This window comes from Podarcis vaucheri (genome assembly GCF_965113315.1).
Source record: "Podarcis vaucheri genome assembly, chromosome: 7".
Classification (NCBI taxonomy): Eukaryota; Metazoa; Chordata; class Lepidosauria; order Squamata; family Lacertidae; genus Podarcis; species Podarcis vaucheri.
Window position 1 is genome coordinate 22,116,627 of NC_138765.1, and position 22,014 is coordinate 22,138,640.

General features: G+C 44.9%; 1 protein-coding gene across 1 annotated transcript in view; it reads left to right on the top strand.

Moving 5' to 3' along the window:
• Positions 1-22,014, top strand: part of APLP1 (amyloid beta precursor like protein 1) — a gene marked incomplete at its 3' end in the record, with an annotated part of 61,923 nt that overhangs the window by 23,948 nt on the left and 15,961 nt on the right. The window contains exons 10-15 of the mRNA XM_082232549.1: positions 5,384-5,512; positions 5,649-5,748; positions 7,347-7,493; positions 15,823-15,846; positions 16,012-16,079; positions 18,061-18,129. Of these exons, the coding sequence (XP_082088675.1) occupies positions 5,384-5,512; positions 5,649-5,748; positions 7,347-7,493; positions 15,823-15,846; positions 16,012-16,079; positions 18,061-18,129 (537 nt within the window). The remainder of the gene's footprint in view (positions 1-5,383; positions 5,513-5,648; positions 5,749-7,346; positions 7,494-15,822; positions 15,847-16,011; positions 16,080-18,060; positions 18,130-22,014) is intronic.

Here is a 22,014-nt window from a genome sequence, read left to right on the forward strand (position 1 = left end):
AATTCTACAAACACCCTCCGTATCTCCTCAAAATCATTTCTCCTGCGTATTCCCCGTCTTACCCTAATGTCACATTTTAATTTATCATTAATAGCTATACCCCACACCTCTTTATTACCATTCTTCCATTTTATATTCTACTTGCCCCTTCCACTTCCTGGCTATAATAATTCGTGCAGCTGTCAATGAATTTGTGAGCAAGTCCTTCATAGCCTGTGAACCTTTCACCGTTAAATTAATTTTTAACAATAAGATAATTGTTCCTTTCATTTGTAAGCCACTTTAAGCAGCTCCCTTTTGTAGGTGAAAGTATGAGGTGTTTTTTTTATAAAAAATGCATTAACTTGTCCTTTTCTAGTTCAAACTCTTACTTCTCCCCCCATTGTTATCACCCCCTCTGTTAAATATCTTTTTGTTTTTCCTTGGAGACCTTATTACCCAGACTCCCTTGCACTCTGCACTGACTACAAATCTGGGCATGTTAATATACAGGACACATTTGTCCAGCACATGCCCAATGTCATGTAGATGCACATGAATGCTTCACATTGTACATGGATGTTCCACTCCATGTATGTGTGCATTTAAATGTAACTGACTGCACATGACATGCTTACATGGGTAAATGCCTTACCCCCATCACCTGTAAGAATCAGGCTTTATAATTCAAGTTCTCTGTGTGCTTGGACTCTGTGAACTCCAGTGTGGAATCTGGTACTGGGGAAGAATCCTGCATATACACAGAGCAGCAAAGCGGCTAAAGTATTAGGCAGCAATCTTAGACATATTTTAAAAGAGAGTAAGATCTATTGAATGCTTTGGGACTTAACATCAAGCCAACATGCCTAGAATTTCTCTGTTTAGCCCAGGACATCCAGTTCAACTCTCCACACAGCCATAAATCTCACTGGATGGCTTTGAGCCTTTATTCATTGTGTCTCAGCCTAAGCTCTACCTCACAGTGTTGTTGTGAGAATAACATGGGGAAAGGGGGCCATGTTTGCTGCCCTGAGCTCCTTGGAGCAAGGGCTGAGCAAAAAATGAAATGAAAGATGTGGGTTCGGGTCAGTTTCTGATAGAACTCCTGAGAATCTCTGATAAACATTTTAAGCAAGAAAGCATTTTTTTCCCTACCCAGCAAAGGCTGAGAATATGAGTTTTTGAAACCCGTATGGGCAATGCAAAGTTAAATTTCTGAAACCAGAATTCCAGTGAGCTAAAAGTTATGGCTGTTTGCTACATGACTTTTGGACTTCCTGTAATCAAAAAATAAGCAAAAGGGAGGAAGGTACAAGAGATCTCCCCTCTCCACTCCTTTTATCTTTCTGTTGTCTTTCCTTGCAAGCTCCTTTCCTGTTTATCTCCTTTGTCTCCACTGTGCTTTCTGCTGCTTCTTATGCCTGGTACAGCCTCTTCCCTGTTATTCATCAAGCTGTTTCAGGGCCAGCTTAACTGAAGGCAAATGTAGTGGCAGCCTGGGAGTCCAGGGGTGTCTTCCTCAGCAGCCCCCAAGAGAGAAAAAATCTCTGCTAACCTGCAGTTTTGGGGAGGCAGCGTAGAGGCAGCTTAGCCACTCCTTGGCATGGCTGATATCCCTTCGTTCCAGAAAAGAGGATCAGGGGCCTTTTCCTGCCTATTCCAGGGCACATTTGCAAAGACATTAAAGATTAGAGTAAAGAAACAATTTTCTGTTCGTATTTTGCTCACCTGATGTGCTGAGCAGCGGAGCAAGAGCGCTGGGGCAGGATTAGAACTCACGACACACTTTGGGACAGCATGGAGGGCAGGCTGAGAATGGACAGAGGCTGGCAGGTTGTACTGAACCAGAATAATGCTGCCCTAGATGGCATTGTTATATTCCCTGTCCTGGACTCCTTGGGAAGGAAGGGCAGGATATAAATCCAATTAATAATAGTGATAATGGCTCCCGTGGCCTCAGCAACAGGCCTGTAGTTGTGAATGGAGAACAGTAGCAAGCACGTTGTCGAGTGTCATGAATGCACAATAAAGCAACTGTTTGTTTATTGCATTTGCTGCGCGGGGAAAGAGATGGAAATGAAGGTTGATCTGGGAGGATAACAGACAAGCAAACCCTGCCTGAACATTTCGAGGGAACGGGTGAGGGGGGTTAGAACGGTTAGCCTGGAATAACCTCCGGAGCGTGCAGGTGCCGAGAAGAGAAAGATGCTCGTCCCTGTCATCCTGTGTCTTGTAATATAAACAATGCGAGGCGATGTGTTCCAAGCAATACAGATCAAAACCATGCAAAGCGAAGGGCTTGGTATTGTGCGCCTCCTTTGGGTGCTTGGAAATGGACCGGATACGAGCAGGAAGGGGAAGCAGGATGCAGAAAAGTTGCACGGAAGCTGTCACAGAACTATCGGGTTGGAAGGGACCCTGAGGGTCATCTGATCCATCATCATCATCATCATTTATTATTTATACCCCGCCCATCTGGCTGGGTTTCTCCAGCCACTCTGGGCAGCTTCCAACAGAACACTAAAATACAATAACCTATTAAACAGTAAAAGCTTCCCTAAACAGGGCAGCCTTCAGATCCCCCTGAAATGCAGAATATCTTTTGCCCAACGCAGGGCTCGAACCCACGACCACGGGTTTAAGAGTCTCCTGCTCTGCCGACTCAGCTATCCTGGCTGGTTACATTAAAGATGTTGTTGATAGCATGCTTGGAAGTGGGCACATCTAACATCAGAAGGCGAGCCAGCTGAATCAGGCCAATAGCTCATCTACTCTCACATCCTGTTTCCATGTACCTATGGGAAGCCTGCACATGAGCAGAGCATTCTGCCTCTGACAGTGGAGACCAAACATAGCAATCGTGGCTGATGGAATATGCGCAGCTTGCGGACTTGTTGTTGTTTAGTCGTTTAGTTGTGTCCGACTCTTCATGACCCCATGGACCAGAGCACGCCAGGCACTCCTGTCTTCCACTGCCTCCCACAGTTTGGTCAAACGCATGCTGGTAGCTTCGAGAACACTGTCCAACCATCTCATCCTCTGTCATCCCCTTCTCCTTGTGCCCTCAATCTTTCCCAGGGTCTTTTCCAAGGAGTCTTCTCATGAGGTGGCCAAAGTATTGGAGCCTCAGCTTCAGGATCTGTCCTTCCAGTGAGCACTCAGGGCTGATTTCCTTCAGAATAGATAGGTTTGATCTTCTTGCAGTCCATGGGACTCTCAAGAGTCTCCTCCAGCACCAGAATTCAAAAGCATCAATTCTTTGACGATCAGCCTTCTTTATGGTCCAGCTCTCACTTCCATTCATCACTACTGGGTAAACCATAGCTTTAACTATACGGACCTTTGTCGGCAAGGTGATGTCTCTGCTTTTTAAAATGCTGTCTGGGTTTGCCATTGCTTTTCTCCTAAGAAGCAGGTGTCTTTTAATTTCGTGACTGCTGTCACCATCCGCAGTGATCATGGAGCCCAAGAAAGTAAAATCTCTCACTGCCTCCATTTCTTCCCCTTCTATTTGCCAGGAGGTGATGGGACCAGTGGCCATGATCTTCATTTTTTTTGATGTTGAGCTTCTGTAGAATAAGAGAACAAGATGAACATACGTTTAGAAAAGATTGGAAAATGTTTATTGAATATATGGGGGAAAATTGTGTATATTTGAAAACATGAGCAGCATTAAAATAAATTCAACAGTGTAAAGTTTTGATGGATGTAATAATGGAATACTGAATGGGTTAGTTTGTATAAAATAGGCAGGGATTTATGTTCTGCAGAATGAACCATGGAAAGAGAAGAAGGGAAGTCATTGATATTTTAAGGTTGTTTAAATGAATATTCTAAAATGTAAAACAGAAAATTTAATAAAAATTATACAAAAAAAGAGAGAGAGGGTTAGCCAGTGATCATAGAAATGTACGAAAGTGGCCTTATACTGAGTCAAACCAGTGGCTCTCCAAGATTTTAAGCTGGAGACATTCCCAGCTTGAAGATGCTGGGAATTGAACTCAGAACCCTCTGCATGCAATGCAGATGCTCTACCACTGAGCTATGTCCCCTCCACTCACTAATGTGTTTCTGTGAGCTCAGGCCATTGGTAGGTCTATCTCAGGGGTCAGCAAACTTTTTTCGCAGGGGGCCGGTCCACTGTCCCTCAGACCTTGTGGGGGGCCGGACTATATTGGGGGGGGGAATCCCCCCGACTCTCCCTTCCCTTCTCCACAGCACCAGATGAGCCCCAGTGCCTGCTTACCTGTGCCTTGCGAGTGGCTGGGGCTGGTGGCGGCGGTGAGACGATGAGCGGCGCAAAAGGGCTGGCTGCAGAGAGGGGCTGCTTAAAATGGCGCTCAGCCAACCGCGGCTCAACAAAGCCTGGCCCCCTTCCTCCTCTAGGCAGGGCAGGGAAAAGCCAGGAGGAGGGAGGGAGGAGGTGCCGCCACAGTGTGTGTGAGGGAGGGGGGGAAATGGCGCAGCCTAAATGATCAGAATCTCCATGCCGATCCATGCACCAATTCCTGGACCATCCACAGGCTGGATCCAGAAGGCAATTGGGCCGGCCTGTGGATGGTCCCGGGCCTTAGTTTGCCTACCCATGGTCTACCGCAATAATGCCCACACTGCCTGGCAGTGGCTTTATAAGGTTTCAGGCAGAGAGGTTTTTTCCCAGCCCTACATGGAGATGCTGGGGATTGAACTTGGGACCTTCTGCGGTTTTCTATTGGGAATAGTACAAGGAAGTCTAAAGGAAGGAGACAAGACATTATATTTGTATGCAACTGTAGCCGCAAGGCTATTGATTGCGAAAAATTGGAAAAGCGGTATTATACCAACACAAATAGAGTGGCTTGCCAAATTATTGTACTACAATATATCCAAAACAATGGGAGAAATTGGAAGGATCTCAAAAGAGAAGATAGACAGGGATTGGAAGGTGTTTAAAGGATACTTGCAAAACCATATTGAAAAATCAGAACTCCTATTAGAATAAACAAGTTCCGTTTTAAATACTGAAATACTAAATAAGATGGATAACAATGTGTAATAGAAAAAGAAGCATGAAATTAGGTTAAAGGTGTGTGAAAGAAAGTAATAGAAGTGGAAAGAAATTGCAATTGAGTAGATTGGAAGTCTAACACAAAGGTGGGGTGAGGGGTGGTGGATGGTGATGGGGAAAGGAATTATTTGTGGGATTGAGTTTAGGTACGTTTGAACATTTTTAAGGATTGTATGAAATGTATGTTTGTAGGCTTGTATATTCGCAATATGTGTGTATTAATGCTGAATTATTTTAACAATAAAAACTTTTCCAAAGAAAAGAACTTTTGACGTTCTGCATGCAAGGCAGATGTTCTACTGTTGAGCTACGCCTAACTTGTTTTGTTTTTTCTTTTGTCCCCTCCCTTTGACCCAGCCGGACCGCGTCCTGTTAGCCCTGAAGAGATACGTGCGGGCAGAGCAGAAGGACCAGCGCCACACCCTCCGACATTACCAGCACGTGGCAGCTGCTGATCCCGAGAAGGCTGAGCAAATGAAGTTCCAGGTCTGGTTTCCATCCTTCCTCTTCTTCTTCTTTCCCCTCCTGCCCCCCCCCCAAGGTGCCCCTGTCTGGGGTCCCTGCACTCACACCTTCTTGGAGGAGGGGAGCAATAATAAACCTAGGCTGCTGTCGTCCCCAGGTCTACACCCACCTGCATGTCATTGAGGAACGGATGAACCAGAGTCTGGCGCTGCTCTACAAGAACCCTCAGCTTGCCCAAGAGCTTCGAGGAGACATTGGTAGGTCTGGATGAGATGGAGCCTAAGGCCTGACCGGGTAGGAGAGGGTTTCCTAGAGACTGCCTTCAGGGGGATGTTGTGGAGCTCCTCCTCTCCTTATCCCAGCTGCCCATATCATAAGATCTTTAGATGAGGCCCTTATGCCCAGCCAGCTGTCCTGTGAAGTTCAGACCCATCTTTCTGATGGCACCATATCTGTGGAGGTGAAGGGCTGTGGCTCAGCAGTAGGGCATCTGCTTTGCACCCAGAAGGTCCCAGGTTCAGCCCCCTGACATCTGCAGGCGAGTGCCTCATCTCTGAAATGCCCGTCAGTGTCAGGCTTCAGGGACTCGTCTTCCTTCTCCCCCACCCCCTAATAGATAAGTAGAACAAGCGAAAGGAGTCACTTACCAGTTAGAGATTTTAATGAGCACAGCGAGAGAACAAAGAATCCATTCCTAGGAATGAAGGTGCTCCCAATTAAGGGTTCCACCCGCTTCCCCCCAGTCACCCAGGTCAGTTCCTCGTCTTGCAACCACTGTGCTTTCTGCTCTCCTTGACATTGGGCTGAGCGGATGGATGCTTTCCAGCAAGAGAGAGTCTGTTAACCAACTCTCTCCCAGTTCTTCTTCTCCTAGCTGTTCACCACCCAGTTCTTCCCAACTTCTGTCTTCTGAACTATGTCCCTCTGCAAACCACTGTTCCAAATCTATACTGTCCTACTGCTCCTGGGAAGATTCAGGGTCCTGACTTAGGAGCAGGGGGAGGGGGAAGGCTCCCACCATTATTCCTCAGTGCAGCCCTCCTCATCATGATCCCTGACAATCAGTAGGCGATACTGAACTCAATGGACTCAGTAAAAGGCAATTTCCCATATGCCTATTTTGGAGAAGGGCCAAAGCCCAGTAGAAGAAGATCTGTGTTGCATGTGGAAGGTCCCAGGGTCAGGCCTTATGTCTCCGGGTAGAGCAGGCAATGTCCTCAGTCCGAAACCCTCGGGAGCTGCTTCCAGTTAGTGGAGACAATATTGAATTAGGTGGCCTAATGGTCCAACTCAGTTTAAGGCAGCTGTCTATATAGTCTTAATGCCCTCCCTTGAGGGGTAAAAACTGCCAGCAGTGTTATAATCATTTCTATGTCAGATCAAAATTTCTTCATTTGCCTGGGCTGTTCCAAAAAGTCCCAAGTTTTAGGAATTTTATTAGTAGGCAGCCTGTTCTGCTTGCTTGTTTAACACCTTTGTCTTTGGTTGTTATGTATTCTGATGTGCTCCTTAATTGTACGGCCTTCATTTTTATTTATATTTGCTTTTGTATACCATCTTGGTGTCTCTGTAGATGAAGGGTGGTCTAAATGCTTTTTTTTTTTTTAATTAAAGAAGGGAAATTCTGCAAAATGCTGAATGTCCTCTTTGAGTGAGGGGTTAGATTTGCCAAGCAAGCACAGAGAGGATCCCATAAGGATGGCTTTAAATAATAATAATAATAATAATAATAATAATAATAATAATAAGGTTTAGGGAAAACAGTTGCAGCACATGTAATTGCAGGAGGGCAGGAGTAGAGTCGGCTGATGTTCAGGGCAACTCTCTGACCCCTTTCTCTGTAATGCTCTCCTAGAGGAGCTGCTGCGCTCAGAACGGGTGACCACCAACGACCTGCTCACCACCTCCATCTCAGAGACACGCACCACTGAGGAATTCCTGCCCATGGACAGTAGCGAGGACTTGGTTTCTGAGAGCCATTCGTACCCACGTGATGGAGAAGGTGAGTTCAGGATGCCTTTGAAAGAGACGATGCTTTGCTTAGCAAAGGTGACCAGCACACTCCTCAAGTCATGACTGTCCCTGGAGCATCATAGTGGCCCAGTACAAAAGGAGCCGGTTCACAAGAGATCTTGTTTTTATTTTAAAATATGTTTAGGCTACTTACTATTCAGAGAACTGCAAAACAGTTCACACCATAAAGTTACGCATTCAAAACATTTCAAAAAAATGATACAGGCATATAGGATTGAAGAATCCAGCATGAATCATCAGGAATTGCCTGAACGATGGGCAGGGATGGAGGAGAAACTTGGTTCTGTTTGAGTTTTAATGTGAACCTGCCCAATTTGGATTTTTCAAAATATAGCTCTCCTTAGAAATTCTCACTTCTAATTTTGTCACTTCTAATTCGACTTGTTTGTTTCCTCTTGTGAGTGAAATCAGTAGGACTTGCTTTTTGGTACATAGATATTTGGGGAAGACATATCCACTGGGGGAACTAAGGTGCTTCTAGGCTGTCTCTGTTTGCAGGTGTGATTCAGTCACTTCCGAACAAATTCAGGTTGTATGATAATAGTTGATTACGGAACCTTAATCTTGCTTCTCCCCCCAAAAAGCCAGACTTCTTGCAGTAAGGAAAATGACAGTGAAATGCACCTGGAATTGTGGTTGCTAATTGCTTTATGCAAAGTCATCTAACCTCCCTGCGATCCAATCAGAACAAATATTCAGTAGACAGCATCTAATCTCTCCAGAAAGAAATCACAATGGTTGCTCAATAAAGCCTTTTCTAGAACTGGCTCTGTTGACACTAGGACTAGATTTCTTGGCTCTTCTGTTTTCAATTTAGCCAAATTCTCACTTATTTTTGTATTATATTTTAAGTTGCTTTGATTTTCTTTCCTTTTTTTAAAAAAACCCACAACTATAAAGTGCAATAAACCAATCATCACAAATGTGCGAAAAGCAGGCTGTCTGGAGAGGCATACAGGTTTAAAAATAAGAGCGATGGCGATGAACCCAGCGAAAAGAATCCAGCCACAGAGAAGAAAAATAATGAGAGAAGCCACCAAAGCAAACAGCAGCAGTCTGGAGACAGAAAAGAACAGATAGCAGACACATTCCAGATGTAAAAATGGCTGGCTTGGTGACTGATTGTATCTGAGGATCAAAGGATAATGAGGAGTGCCGAGATTGCATGCTTGGGCAGAAGGATGGATGGTGAGATGATCAAAGTCCACAGAGATGCAGACTGTGAAAGAAACGAAGAAAGAAAATATCTTAAATTTGATGGGGAAAGGCCATATCTAAGTAGTTCCCTGGCGTGTCTGGTTAAAAAGGATCTAAGAGCCGATGGTGGGACAGACCTTTGCTGGAGACATTGGAGAGCCACTCAGACTAGGCTGAGATAGATGAATAAATATTCTGACATGGATGAAAGCAGTTTCCTATGGGCTATTCTTAACCTTTATAAAACTCAAGTTTTAGACCCGGAACTCATGCCCCATATGAATGGGTTGAGTGATACAGCCGAGTGAGAGATTTGTGGATGGGCTGTTGCTCATTATTTGACTCTTTCTGCAATTTGACTCTTTGGTTCCGTGTTCTCTTTCCATCATCTGACGCATTATCAGTATGGTCAGTTTTGCTTCGATGTTGATAATGACCATATTTGTTGAAATTCTATTTATCTCCCATTTTAAGGAGATCCGAAAAGATCTCTCCAAACAGGGCGAATGGGCATTAAAACAGCTCATGCAATTCAACGCAAGCAAGTGCAAAGCTCTGCACTTTGGGGGCAAAAAGCTGCATCTTCACGTCTATGTTTATGGGGTCTGAATTTTCTAGCAGTGACTGGCCAAGAAGGAGGTCTTGGGATTATTATGGTGGATAGCTCAATGAAAATGTCTATCCAGTCTGCAGCAGCTGTGAAAAATGTGAATTCCATTTTGGTGACCATTAAGAATATAAATTAGGAAAGGAATCGAAAAGCAAAACTGCCAATATAATAATGTCATCATAAAAAATCTATGGTGCGACCACATTTGGAATACTGTGTGCCGTTCTAGTTACGTGCCTGAATGCAATACAATATTGTAGAGCTGTAAAACATTGAAGAAAAGGCAATTACAAATGATCAAGGGGCTGGAGCAACACTCCTTTGAGAAAAGGTTACAGTGTTAGGAGCTTTTAGTTTCGGGCGGAGTGGAAGAAAGTGAGCAAGGGAGAATATTAGGTAAAGAAAAAGGATAGAGAGATGTTTTCCACCCTCTTTCATAATACTAGAAGCCAGGATCTTTCAATGAAGCTGAATGTTTGCAGATTCAGGACAGATGAGAGAAAGTGCTTATTCACACAGCACATAGTTAATGGCCACAAGCCTGGGTGGCTTTAAAAGAGGGTTAGGCAAATTCTTAGAAGACAGAGCTGTCAATGGCTACTAGTCAATTTTATGGAGTTGTTATTAGTGTGCAAAGCCCTAAACAGTCGGAACCCACACTCTTGAAAGAGTGCCTCCTCCAATACTTACAAGTCCTGCCTCTTCATATTTGTGGGAGGGGCTCTGCTTGTGATTCCACCAATGGACACAGCCTGTGGCACAGCAATGTGTGGCAGGGCCTTCTCTGTGGCTGCCCCTATTGCAAAATTTCCTCCTGATGGAGATCCAATTGAGCCCCACCCTGATTTCCGATGGTCAGCAGTTTAAGACCTATCTATTTGTCTGGGCCTTTGGCGTATAGTCAGATGGGAGGTTGAGTGTCCAGTTGTTTGCTTTCCACTGTATTGCATCTAATGATTTAACCTTTCTGTGTTTATTGTTTGGATGCTGATTTTATCTGTATGATTATTGTTAGACCGCCTGGGCTCCTTCTGGAAGCAGGGTGGGATATAAGAATAATAAAGAAGTGAAAATAATGATGGCTGTGTACTACCTCCCAATATGGGAGGGGATATGCCTCTGAATACCGGTTACTGGAGGGCACAAGTGGATAGGTTACTATTGGACTCGGGTTCGGCTTTCAGGCTGCCCGGAGGCATCTGATTGGCCACTGTGAGAACAGGATGCTGGACTGTTTAGGGATAGCTCAGTTGGTTAGAGCATGGTGCTGATAACGCCAAGGTTGCAGGTTCAATCCCTGCATGGGGCAGCTGCATATTCCTACATTGTATGGGGTTGGACTAGATGACCCTCAGGCTCCCTTCCAACTCTACAATTAAACGATTTTATGACTAGATGGATCTTGTTCTCTTATGTTCATAAATGGATGGACCTTGTTCTCTTATGTTCACAAACCCAATCCTGATCAGGCCCTCTTACAACAACAATTTAAACCAGTGTTTCCCCAAACTTAGGTCTCCAGTTGTTTTTGGACTACAGCTCCCATCATCCCCAGCTAGCAGGACCAATGATCAGGGATGATGGGAAATGCGGTCCAAAAAACACTGATTTAAACAATACAGTGGTAAGACTCACTCAGCACACTGAATGTGTTTGCTTGTTTAATAGCATCGTCTAGTTGGACCCCGTGAGAGTGCAGCATAACCAAAGCTGATTTGAACTTGCATCTCAGTGCCCAGTCTAGACACGCAGCAGAATGAAGTGTTGGAATCGACTACAGCGAGGCATCACACCCTTTTGAGTTCTCCCCTATGTTAAAAGCTCCCCGCAAACAGAGAATGAGCTCAGCAGACAGACAGGCTAGAGCTCTGCTGTTCTGCTTTGCTACTTGCTGAGTGTGTAACATGAGGAAGCATTCCAAAGCAGTATCCCCCACCTGTAGTCTGAAGAGGTTGCAGTTCCAAGACTTCTTTTTTTCAGATCCTAAGCAGTGACATCATCTCCTGGAGCCCCGGGGGGTGGGGGTAACTGATGGACTTTGTTCTTGCTCTGGCAAGTGAATGAGGTAGTAGCGAGACTTTCATGTTTGCTTGCGACAGATTAGCATAGAGGAAGTCAGGGAGCGAGGAAAAATAATCCAGAGGCTGGATACTTCGTTCCTTTTCTTTTGATAGGGTTCCTTTTTCATGCCTTCAGTTTTTGAATAGCAACATTTCATTTCATTTCATTTCTTTACTTGATTGCTAGCTAAAGGTTGCACTTCAGTTGGCTGAAGGTATCGGTGTGTTTTTAGAAGTTGAACCATGGGTAGGCAAACTAAGGCCCGGGGGCCGGATCCGGCCCAATCGCCTTCTAAATCCAGCCTGCGGACGGTTCAGGAATCAGTGTGTTTTTATATGAGTAGAATGTGTGCTTTTATTTAAAATGCATCTCTGGATTGTTTGTGGGACATAGGAATTCATTCTCCCCCCCCCTTCAAAATACAGTCCGGCCCCTCACAAGGTCTTAGGAACAGTGGACCGGCCCCCTGCTGAAAAAGTTTGCTGACCCCTGAGTTGAACCTATACAATGAGAAGGTCAATGGAGCTACTCCCAGGAAACCAAGCATAGGATTGCAGTGGTTGTGTTAATGTGCTGCTGTGCGTTCCCATAATAATGCCTGCATTTTTGGACTTGATGGGGTGTGTCTATAGGGGCCCTTGCACTTTACCACTTTGCCATGTATCACTTTACCACTGCTTCTGTTGTGTATGGACCCAGCCTGGGTCCAAACACCAGCAGTCCTCGAAAGCATTCCAGTTCTTAGAAGAAAATTCTGCTGGCGCCTTTTGCAGATGCTCATCTGTTCAGCCCAAGGCATCTCCGGTCCAAGTGGCCGGCGATGGGGAAGACCCTCTGCTTGAGACTTTGGAGGGTCATTGTCAATCTGAGTAGGCAGTACTCTTCCATTTGAGGAAGGGCCCCTTTGGCTCAATGGTAGAGAAGAGATAGCTTCCTTTATGCTAGACTAGATGAGGAAACATCAGGCCTGGCAAAAGGCAATTCCCTGTGCCTGTCTTCTGCAATCTGCAAGCCTCATTGGAAGGCCCTGGGTTTCAGGAAGAGACTTATTTCACTGAAGCCCTTTCTGCTTGGGCAACAACAAAGGATGAGAAAATCTGTCTGTTTCAGTTTCTCTCTGCTGCTAATTTTTCTCATCTTAAATTCAGTTTACTAGATTTTTGCAGCAGTTTGTGAATCTTTTTTTAAAAACTCCTAATGAAAATGCATCAACATTTTAGTGTGCATTTCTGCCAATATACCCATTTTTGCAAGTGATTTCCCCCATCATAGAATTGTAGAATTGGAAGGGACCACTAGGGCCATCTCGTCCAAGCCCCTGCATTGCAGGAATCTTTTGCCTAAGATGGGGCTCAGACCCACAACCCAGAGATTAAGAGTCCCACGCTCTACCAACTTTTAGATCATTTTTGCATGTTTTGTGTGTTATTTTGCAGTCACAGATGCGTTTTTGTACACTTTCTCCCAATTTACACATTTTTGGGATGTGCAGATTTTGAAAGACAGCTGTTGTTTTGCAAAAGCCTGGTGCAGATAATCTCTCTTCCAATGCAAACTGAACTGGATTTCTCACCTCCCGCCCCTCGCCCAATGCTAGCAGCAGTATGATCTGGACATGTTTAACATCGGTTATCCTGTGGTGATAACCTAAGTTATATTGCAGCCAGAAATTTTGTGGTCTAAGGGGATTTTGTTGGGGGGAGGCAAAAACCAGCCACGTACAGGGGATATTTTACTCAGTTTCTCACAAAGCAACAATACAGCCCACCAACTTTTAAAACTGAGATTGCCTAATGTGGTTAGAGTTGTTTGCTTGCACTGCTGCTTATGAGCAATTGGGTAAAATACCTACGTCCTTTTTTTTTTTTTTTTTGTTCTGTCTCCACAAGCAAAAGGTCTGACTTCTATCTAATGAAAGCAGAACGTTCTAGGGAAGGGGATATCTTTAGAGGAGGTCAGACCCCAGGAGCACTCTTTTGGCTATAATCTTATAATAACCCTTTGGTTCATGTCAGCCGTTCAATTTGCTTGTATGAGTTCAAAGCATGAATGGTAAAAATAATAATGCTCTCTGGGGTGTGCAACTCACCTCTCGCTTCATCCTAGATTAATAAGAGATTCTGTAGCAGAATAGCAGCGATGCCGTCTCCTCTGGTATGCAGAGTTGGGCGGAGGGAACGGCACAGTTCCCTAGAGGAAAACAGCAGCCTATGAATGAACTAAGAGAAAAGAGGGTGACGGATGCAGTGATCTTATTATGCTGGATGGCTGCTACACCAGAACAATCACCTCCGTGTTGTGAATGGTGCTCCAAAGAGGCAAAGTCGACAGCGTACAACAGCAGCTGTAAGAATGAACGCAAACAGAGCAACATGGACGGCCAGCATTGCCAGGAACTCCTGCTGCTACCTATTAATCATTGTGTTATGCACTGACGGTGCCTCGAGGCTACCTGTGCGTAGAAGGGGCCAATCGGAAGGTGCAGAAGAGCAAGTTGCTAGGCTGAGGCTGCCTTACCCTGTCCCAGGCACCCTCATGCTCTCATTCATTGGCATTCTCCCTCACGTCCACATTTCTGGCCCTAACTGCTTGGGGGGAAAGGCAGTGAAGTCATTGCGACAATAGTTCTGTGTCCAACAGGGAGCGTCGCATCAGAATCACGTCTCCAGTTCTGCTGCATGTATCCTCCAATGAACCACGGGCCGTGTCTCCTTTCACTGTCTTGTCCCCATGGGTGCACGAATGTGAGGAGACGTATCAGCTGTTGGGAGAGTGAACCTTCCCCATATTTGTTTTTGTCTCCCTGCTTGCCACCAACTGTGGTTTTTATTTTCTTCAGATGGTGTCTAAATGATGATATCTCGTGATGGGGAGGGGCAGTGGCCGGGCACTTGCTTGGCATGCCCTTGTTCTCTGGTGTGCAGAAAATGGGCAGAGATCTGGGTTTTCATGCTCACTGGGACTTGGAGTCTCAACAAATCTAAACAAAGTCCTTCCCGGTTCAGCTAGCCTTTTAAGTAGTCATCTTTCCTGGTCTGCATCTTTATTAGAATGGTTTTTGTATGTTCTAGTTGTTTTATATTTTGTGGATTTGCTGCCCAGGGCTCCTTCAGGAAGAAGGATGGGATATACATTTTATTATTAATAATAATAATAGTAATAGTAGTAGCAGTAATAATAAAATGTTGGCAGGACTGACAAACTACTTCACACAGCGCATAGTTCAACTGCGTCATTCATCACCACAAGGTATAGCGATGGCCACCAAACTTGGACAGCTTCCCATGGAGGTTAGACAAATTCATGGGGAATGAAGCTATCAGTGTCAACTAGCTATAATGCCTGTGTAGTACCTCCAATATGCCTCTGAACACCGGTCACTGGAGATCACGAGTGGGAGAGGTCTCTTGAACCTATGTCCTGCATCTGGGCTTCCTGTATGCTGGACTAGATAGGCCTTTGGTCTAATCTAGCAGCGCTCCTTTTATGTTCTTAACTTTCTTTTTCTGGCATGCCTTGTTTCAATGGCTTTCAAACATTTTTTGCCTGTAGAAGGAATTCTTTCTTCCACCGATGTGTTTGCCTCGGGAAAAGCCCCTTAAATATCAGTTGTGGAACTCTTGTTCAGTATAGAAGGTTCTGGAACAGCTTCTTGCTATTGCCATGGGTGCAATAGATCACACACTCAGAACTTACCCAGTGCTCTCCTACAAGAGAGGAAGTGATTACCAAAGAATCTTTCAGGGAAGCTTTTCTGCCATTGCTGGTCTTCTCTTTGAGGGGACCCCCAGATTAGGGGTGAGATAGGCAAATTTATCTAATTCACACTTCCTGAAACAATATGCAAACTGAAACGCAGACATCCTTTCACATGTGAAAGTTTCTGAATTTTGTAGTGCAGTTCTCCAGCGGAGTAATGTGTATGAAAATTCACATACTAGGGTAAAGTATGCAAAAAAGTGCACATGTTAATGAAAATAACATACAAAAATGCATTGTTTACAAAAAAAGAAACCACTTTGCTTTAATGTGTATGTTAAAAACGCTGCATACAAAAATCTCTGTGGAGAAATTTGCAATAAAATGCTGATGAATTTTCCTGAGGACCTTTTAAAAAGAGATTTGCAAATTGATATGGAAAGGTGGAGAGCTGAATTTAAGATATGAAAAATGAGGAATTGAGGGAAACCAAAATAGATAGGTTAGCACCTGTCCCTACCCCAACCACTAATGATATGCCATGTCCAGTGAATCTGCAGTGCTCCTTCAAACACAGCTTGAAAACCAGTTGCCCTACTTGCTAGCTTTGCCTTCTGCTATCTCAACACTCTTGGCCTCAAACCTGTCTTCTTTTCTTACTTTTTCTGTTCTTTTCTTTCTTTATGCTATGCTTAATCTCTCCTCCTGCTGCTCTGTGGGGAACGGGCAGATTCTGAACAAGCGGACAAGAAAGGTGAGTGCCCCACGCCCATATACAACACCACCTCCTTGTGAGTTTTGGTGGTGTGGGGGGAGAAGAGTTTTGGGTCATTTTTTGTCCAAAATAACTCCATGCCAGAGTAAATGGTGGTACCTGAGATGCTTAATGACTTGAGACCTCTGTTCCTCTGTTCCACAGCTTCAGGGCTGGCAGAATATGACTATCCAACCAGTGACAAGGCCTTGCTGTACGAATATGAACGTAAGGTAAGCTGGATGTTTCTGTAGCATTCATTGTTTTTATTAATATTTACAGCCTTCCTGTACTCCAAGCAGCTCAAGGTGATGGGCATGGTTCCCCTACCACAACTCTCATTTCAGCCTCACAATAACTCTGTGAGATATTTTGAGACCCTCTCCATCTTTAAAGCACATCCTTCCCACCCAAGAATTCTGGGCACTGTGGTTTCTTAAGGGTTGCTGATTATTATAACTCCATGAGGAGTAAACTACAGTGCCCAGAATTCTTTGAGAGAAAGCATGCTTGAATTTGCTTTAAAGATATAGTGTGTACACAGCCTGAGAGACATACTTTCTGGCTCAAAGTCAACCAGTGAGTTGAATGGGGTTTTGAGCTTGAGTCTCTTCAGTCCTAGCCTGACACCCTGTCTAGGCACCACAACTCTCTCGCTAACATTTTATCTTCTTAGTTTTATTAGCTGTGTGAGTAAGTGTGGCTGGTTGCTTTCCAAATCAAAAATGGGCTTCAGCATCTTGCAACTTCTGGGGATAGATGCCTACCAAACTCTCTGATGTGTTGGCTTTCCAAATGGAGGGAGAATTTTAGGCCATGAGGTTCTGAAAACAAATACCATATTTTTTGCTCTATAAGACTCACTTTTTCCCTCCTAAAAAGTAAGGGGAAATGTGTGTGCATCTTATGGAGCGAATGCAGGCTGCGCAGCTATCCCAGAAGCCAGAACAGCAAGAGGGATTGCTGCTTTCACTGCGCAGCGATCCCTCTTGCTGTTCTGGCTTCTGAAATTCAGAATATTTTTTTCTTGTTTTCCTCCTCCAAAAACTAGGTGCATCTTGTGGTCTGGTGTGTCTTATAGCAGTGTTTCCCAATCTTGGGCCTCCAGCTGTTTTTGGACTACAACTCCCATCATCCCTAGCTAGCAAGACCAGTGTTCAGGGATGATGGGAATTGTAGTTCAAAAACAGCTGGAGGCCCAAGGTTGGGAAACACTGTCTTATAGAGCAAAAAATACAGTAGTTCCCCATGGGGATGTTGACGTACCGTGGTTTTGTGGATGGGCTGTACCACATTTCCTCCCCACCTGTTTTGAACTCCCATTGTCAAGCATGAATTGGGGAACTGCTGGGCTCTTTTAAGTCAAAGATGACTGGGGCCAGGAACTGTGTGTGTGTGTGTGTGTGTGTGTGTGTGTGTGTGTGGTTAAGTTGGCATTTCAAGGGGAACCTACCTAATTCTCACTTCCTGAAACTATATGCAAATTGAAATGCAGCCATCCTTCATAACTCGCCATTCTCTGAAAATAGCCATGCCGTTCTCCAACCAAGTAACTTGTACAAAAATTGGAGTTGCTAGGTAAAGTGGCCATAAGGATGCATATGTAAGCAAAAACAGCATGCAGCCATGCGGAATATTCCTGCCTTGCAGAAGGTTGGACTAGATGACTCCTGTGGCCCCTTCCAACTCTACTATTCTATGATTAAATTGGGGGAAATTGCTTGCAAAAATGTGTATATTAGGAGAAGCTCACACAAAAATCCTGATAATTTTTCATGAGGACTTCTTTAAAAATCATTTTAAAACTGATGTGGAGAACAAAACTTAAGATTTTGAAGGAGGCAAATAAGAAACAGAGAGAAACCAAAACTGACCTGGCCCTCCAGACTCCTGTTATTAAAATTATTATTCAATTTTTTACCAGTAGGTCCCAGTGTGGATTACAACCATTTAAAAACCAATATTGAAAACATCACTGGCCATTGGCGATGTTGACGGGGATGGGTGAGAGTAGGAGTCCAGCAATGTCTGGAAGAAGCCCAACTGTTTAGGGCTGATATGAGTTGGAGTCCAACTATTTACGCTAGATGACAGCTGCCCTATGTTGCTGGAGGGATTTGGTGCCGAGGAGAGGGGAAACACTGCTTTGAAGTCTCCTTTTTCTCCCTTAGCCCTTCCAAAATCTAAGTATCTCCTCCTCTCCCCTCCCCACAGGTCAATGTGTCTGCCTCAGATGTCAAAGGCATGGTGTACAAGTCCCAAGAGATCCAACGTGACGAGCTGGTAAGTGGCTTTGGAGCCAGCCAGAAACAACTGCACCTCGCCATCCCACCTGGTCAGGTGTGCATCCAACCCCACACCTTCCCTTATGTGCATTCTGTACCCTGTACTCATCCATCCAGACTCGTCTGTTTCCCCACCCCACATCACAGACTAAGGCCCGAACTAGAAGAAACACCTGTCACCTAGAATGCAAGCTTTTTCAACAAACATAAAGTAGCTGGGGAGAGTCATCTAGTTTGACCCTGAGAGCTGGGTGAAGTGGCCGTCATTTATCTCCCTATTTATTTTTTTAAAACTGGGCGTTGAGGCCTGCCTGCCCCCCCTCCCTCCCTCCCTCCCTCTCTCTCTCTGTCAGGTCTTTTCAGTGGTTCAAAGCTATTCTGTTATGTGATCATGCGTAGGTGTGGGAGAACGTATGCAGCAAGTAAAAATATGCTTCTGAAGGCAATTCTCCCTCCCTTAAATTTATGAATGAGCTTCCTGGAATGAGCTTTCAGCACGCTAGGCCCAAACCACAGATGGAAGTAGTGGTGTGGTGGCAGGTTGAGATGTAGAGGGTGGAGGCCGCTCCCTGAGATAGTTCAGTGGTGGACAAAGCAGGTTCTCTGCAGGCAGGAGGCCCCAGTTCTATCTCTGGCACCTTCAGGTGGTGAAGCGTCTGCCTGAGGCTTGGGACATAGAGAGAGGCCTTGCAATGAGTTCAGACATTGGTGCAATGAACTCAGCCCCACTTGGGTATACAGCCACAAATGGATTGGCGTCAGTTCTCTAGAGCTTCACAGAGGAGCCTTGTTCAGACCGCACCTGGAGTACTGTGTCTTCTTCTGGGCACCACAATTTGAGAAGGTTGTTGACAAGCTGGATGATGTTCAGAGGACGGCATCAAAGATGATTAAGGTTCTGGAAACCAAGCCTTATGAGGAGTGGTTGAAGGAGCTGGGTATGTTTCGCCTGGAAAAGAAGAGACTGAGAGGAGATAGGATACCCCAAGGGCTGTCATATGGAAGATGGAGCAAGCTTGTTTTCTCTTGCTCTGGAGCATAGGACTTGACCAACGGTCCTCTCATCTAACCCCTTGCAATGCAGGAATGTTGCTGGACTCCAATTTCTGTGTGCCCCAGCAAGCCAATGGCCAATGGTCAGGGATGATGGAGGGATAAGGAGGTCAGCAACATCTGGAGGAACACCACACTGGCTACCCTTGGCCCTAAGGCTTCCAGCATCACACCCAGTTGTTGATTTCTTTTTAATTAAAAAAAGAAACTAGCAGAATGTTAGCATTTCTGTAGCTCTCTGCTAAAGCCCTGACACTCCAAGGCAAAGCAGTCGAGTGCATGGACGAATTTCCCAGCCTAGCAGATGTTTGGCACCGTCAGCTTTGGCACTATCAATCACCTCTGGGTGGATGGGAAAGGGGTGCTTAGATGCAGTTCCTCCATCACCACCACCTCCCCAAAAATGATACTGGATGCTGTTGAAGCTGGCAGCGCCAAGCATCTGTTAAGCAGGTGTGCGTGGCATCCCATGTTCCTCAAATGGGAATAGCGCTGGATCCATGGGCTTTGGCCATGCCCGTTTCTGCACATGTGGTCATTATTCAGCAAGGCAAGCATCTCTCAAAATCTGGGCTTCGGAGCACGGATTGCCCTTGTTGGATCCGGGTTCTAAAGTTACTCCCCCCCCCCTTTCTCTTTTTTTTGCTTTTAACTTTAGTTCCTTTCAGAACTCTTGGGAGAATTCCATCTACTCCTGGTGATTTATGAGTTTAATCTATCCGTTTGCTCTAAAATGTCCTCCAAAGACGATTCAGTTTCTGTCATTTCTTCAGATTTATTGCCTTCATGGGGAACAGCTTGGGTGTATCTCACCAACCTTGTCTTTGTCTAAGACAGATGCAAAGCACTCATTTAACTTCTCTGCAATATTTCTGTCGTCCTTAAGTGCTTTTTTTACATCTTGATGGTCTAATGACCCAAGCAATTCTCCCTGGCAGGCTTCCTGCTTCTAATGTAACCCTTTTAAAATTCTTCTCCTTGGGCTTTTATGTCTCTATCTAGATGCTTCTCATTCTTCCTTTTTCTTCCTCTGTTCCTCCCCCCTCCCCCCCTTCTCCTACCTTATTAGGCATTTTATTATATTTCAGCTGATAGAATTTCAGCTCCTTCATTTCCCTTCATTTGGGCTGAATCTCCACTTTTAGAAAAGGACATTTTCTCAACGTTATTCAAGTCAGTGCTCTTGGATCTTTATTCAGAAAGGCTTTAAAATGTACATCGGCAAAATTTCCTAGTGGGATATCTTAGGAATTGCTCTTTTGGAAAAGAAAGAAAGAAAGAAAGAAAGAAAGAAAGAAAGAAAGAGGAAGGAAGAAACCTCTCCCTCCTGTAATGATAATTTCATCCTTGTTAATAGTAGGGAAGGGGAGAAATTCAATTTTGTTTGCATTTTAATGACCGGCTACCTATTTCACGCTTCTTGAACCAATATGCCAAACAAAACACAGCTGTTCTTTGAAATTCACACATCCCTGAATTTCGCAATGCATTTCTCCAAACAGGCACAAACTTTGCATATATATGGAGAAACTCTGCCTAAAATTCATACGTTCATGAATATAACATACAAATGCATTGCATACTGGGAAACTGTTTTGCAAAGATCTATATAGCAGGCATAGGGACGCGGGTGGCGCTGTGGGCTAAAGCCTCAGCGCCTAGGGCTTGCCGATCGAAAGGTCGGCGGTTCGAATCCCCGCGGCGGGGTGCGCTCCCGCTGCTCGGTCCCAGCGCCTGCCAACCTAGCAGTTCGAAAGCACCCCCGGGGGCAAGTAGATAAATAGGTACCGCTTACCAGCGGGAAGGTAAACGGCGTTCCGTGTGCGGCTCTGGCTTGCCAGAGCAGCGTTGTCACGCTGGCCACGTGACCCGGAAGTGTCTCCGGACAGCGCTGGCCCCCGGCCTCTAGATGTGAGATGGGCGCACAAACCCCAGAGTCTGTCAAGACTGGCCCGTTCGGGCAGGGGTACCTTTACCTTTACCTTTATATAGCAGGCAAATCTGCATCCCAAAATTTGTCAGGAGAAATTTGCACTAAAATCCTGACAGATTTTTAAAAGTTTTTTTCGGTGTTTTTACAAAAAAAGAAAGAAATTGCAAATTACTGCAGAAACATAAATAACTTTAAGGGTGACATGTTTCATTTCATGCATATATTAGCATTACTTGGCTAGACTGCTACGTTGCAAAATTTGGGGAAGTGTGAATTTCAAAAGATGGGTGTGTTTCAGTCTGAATATTGTTTCAGAAAATATGGTGGGTTTGCCTGTAAAAGCAAACAATCAAATTTCTTCCCCACACCCCCTACCCCTCTTTTGTGTGGCGGCCATTCATATTTTTTTTATTTCTTTCTGTACAAATGTGTATGTACACGGAATGACCTTATTTGTTTGGTCCAACTTTTTGGGATACAGAAATTGTGTCTGCTCCTTCTAGCCAATATTCATTTCCTAGCTTGTTGCGGCTTGAAGCCCTTCTCTGAGTATCTCCTTTGATGTTGTTGTTGTTGTCATCGTTGTCCTGCGTACAAAAGCCATTCTCTGGCTTCTGTCTTTGCCGCATCCTGTTCAAGCCGTAGAATCCAAAGCAGGGAGGTACAGAATGGGAGCAGGCTGGGAGAGCCAGTGTGGTATAGTGGTTAAGAGCGGTAGTCTCGTAATCTGGGGAACCGGGTTCGCGTCTCCGCTCCTCCACATGCAGCTGCTGGGTGACCTTGGGCCAGTCACACTTCTTTGAAGTCTCTCCGCCTCACTAACCTCACAGAGTGTTTGTTGTGGGGGAGGAAGGGAAAGGAGAATGTTAGCCGCTTTGAGACTCCTTCGGGTAGTGA